Below are 1,883 nucleotides of genomic sequence, written 5' to 3' on the forward strand. Positions count from 1 at the left end.
GCGTTCTCTTTGATGATTCGAATTAAAGAGCTGTCATACATTAATGAAATAGCCTGCATATTGCATTTCAATAAAATCCAATGTTTAAAAAAGATAATTAGTCTAAATAGTCCAATTATTTAGATGTTCCTTTGTGTCTGTAAATAATGAATTATTGATAAATTTGATTATTTATTTATTTGTCAACATTGTCCTTTCTCTGCATACACACCCTTTTGTTTTTTCCTTTAGTATGCCATCCATCACTGACTGATTTAATTAATCAATGTATATATATATATATAAATGTATATATGTATATACATTTATATATATGTATATATTTATATTAGCCTAATAAGTGATTAAAACTGAAAGGGGTAGTGGCTTTATTGGGAGTCCTTACATCAAAAAGAAAAAGATAATTTTATACAGTTTTATTTCCTACAACATCTATTGAATTATATAGTGAAGTACACCACAGTACAGTAAAACTATACTATCACTAGGGGGGAAAACAGCTGCATGACCTGCTAAAAGCACTTGTAGGTGCTGTTTGACTGTTGGTAGAAAAAGTCAGAGTGATTGAGAAAGACTCTGGGCAGAGTCATTGAGAGAGCTTGTAGATAGATATATTTTACTGTACACACTAAAACTTTTTTCACAGCAGACAGGTGGCGGAAGGTGACATTTACCCAAGTGCTGTACTTGTACTGTTGAGGCACTTGTGAATATTGCATTGTAGGGTAGATTATACTTCTTCTCCAAACAATTCAGAGGAAAATATTGCCTCATCTCCTATTATTATATATGCTATGTAGATATTTTAAAAATCAAGAATTTACATTAAAAAATGTACAATAAACTTAGAAAATATGAAGATTACTCCACACAATACACATGTGTATAGATGTATAGTATTTATGCTGCTTACACCTTCTGCTCAAGTACTATCACGAATGGGACTTTTACCTGTATGGGAATATTTTTATAGTGTGGTATTACTGCTCTCAGTACTTCTTCCACCACTGCATTAGACATTTTGACATGTTATAAAAGGAAGAGCACATTAATGAGGCATTCAATGATAACACTATCTTTTCCATAAGTACTTTAAAATCTGTGCTGTGAAATAAGCTCATCATACTTCAACTTGTATGAGACAACTTCTGTCATGTAATAATAACAAGAGTTGCATTGGTCTTGCTCATTTGCCAGAAAAGCGTCTCAAAGAACTACAAGACATAAATTAACGGCGATGCAAATTTGTATATGTGCATGTGCGTGCAATCTCTCACACAAACACAGAGGAAGTAGCAGGCTTGTTTGCAACTCTCTGTATTAAGCCAGAGCATCATTTACATAAAGAGGAAGCCACAAACGAGATTGTATGTAGAATGGAGGTGGGATGGGGGAGTACATGATGTCATAGAGGGACAGACCAGGCTCGTGTTTTACAAGCTGACAGTAAAGACGCACTTCTGGATGTGAAAGAGAAGCTCAGCCTCTTCATTCACCTGCTCCTACAGCTCTCAGGTCATCATGGACATAGTGGTGCAAAACATCTACCTCCTGGTCATCGTCACCCTCATCAGCGTACTTCAGAACGGTGAGAAAAAGCAAGAAGCATAGTTTAAAACTCTAAATCAGTAGTTAAATATGCTTACAGTATGAGGATGTTGTGATGATGTTAATACTCTCTGTGTTTAAGCATTCTTTGCCCTGAAGGTAGAGAAGGAGTGCATCAGTCAAAATATCCGCACATCTGCCTTTGAACGAGTTTCTTGTGCCAAGTAAGTGCCCTTTCATACTCAGTTCTTGTGTTAATCTAATGAAACATCAGAATCATGGAGATATGCATGGGGAACTTTCCATAAGATCATCTCTCAATGCAAATCAAACCA

General features: G+C 35.3%; 1 protein-coding gene across 2 annotated transcripts in view; it reads left to right on the top strand.

Moving 5' to 3' along the window:
* Window positions 1-1,285: 1,285 nt before the first annotated feature.
* Window positions 1,286-1,883, top strand: part of alox5ap (arachidonate 5-lipoxygenase-activating protein) — a 4,446-nt gene continuing 3,848 nt past the window's right edge. Inside the window, exons 1-2 of one of the 2 annotated variants that reach the window (XM_032534039.1) lie at window positions 1,286-1,588; window positions 1,691-1,772. In XM_032534039.1, coding sequence (XP_032389930.1) covers window positions 1,522-1,588; window positions 1,691-1,772 — 149 coding nt within the window. In that variant the 5' untranslated portion in view covers window positions 1,286-1,521. The remainder of the gene's footprint in view (window positions 1,589-1,690; window positions 1,773-1,883) is intronic. The other variant, XM_032534038.1, reaches the window with a different exon arrangement.

The sequence above is a fragment of the Etheostoma spectabile genome, chromosome 13, assembly GCF_008692095.1.
Source record: "Etheostoma spectabile isolate EspeVRDwgs_2016 chromosome 13, UIUC_Espe_1.0, whole genome shotgun sequence".
In the NCBI taxonomy this organism is placed as follows: domain Eukaryota; kingdom Metazoa; phylum Chordata; class Actinopteri; order Perciformes; family Percidae; genus Etheostoma; species Etheostoma spectabile.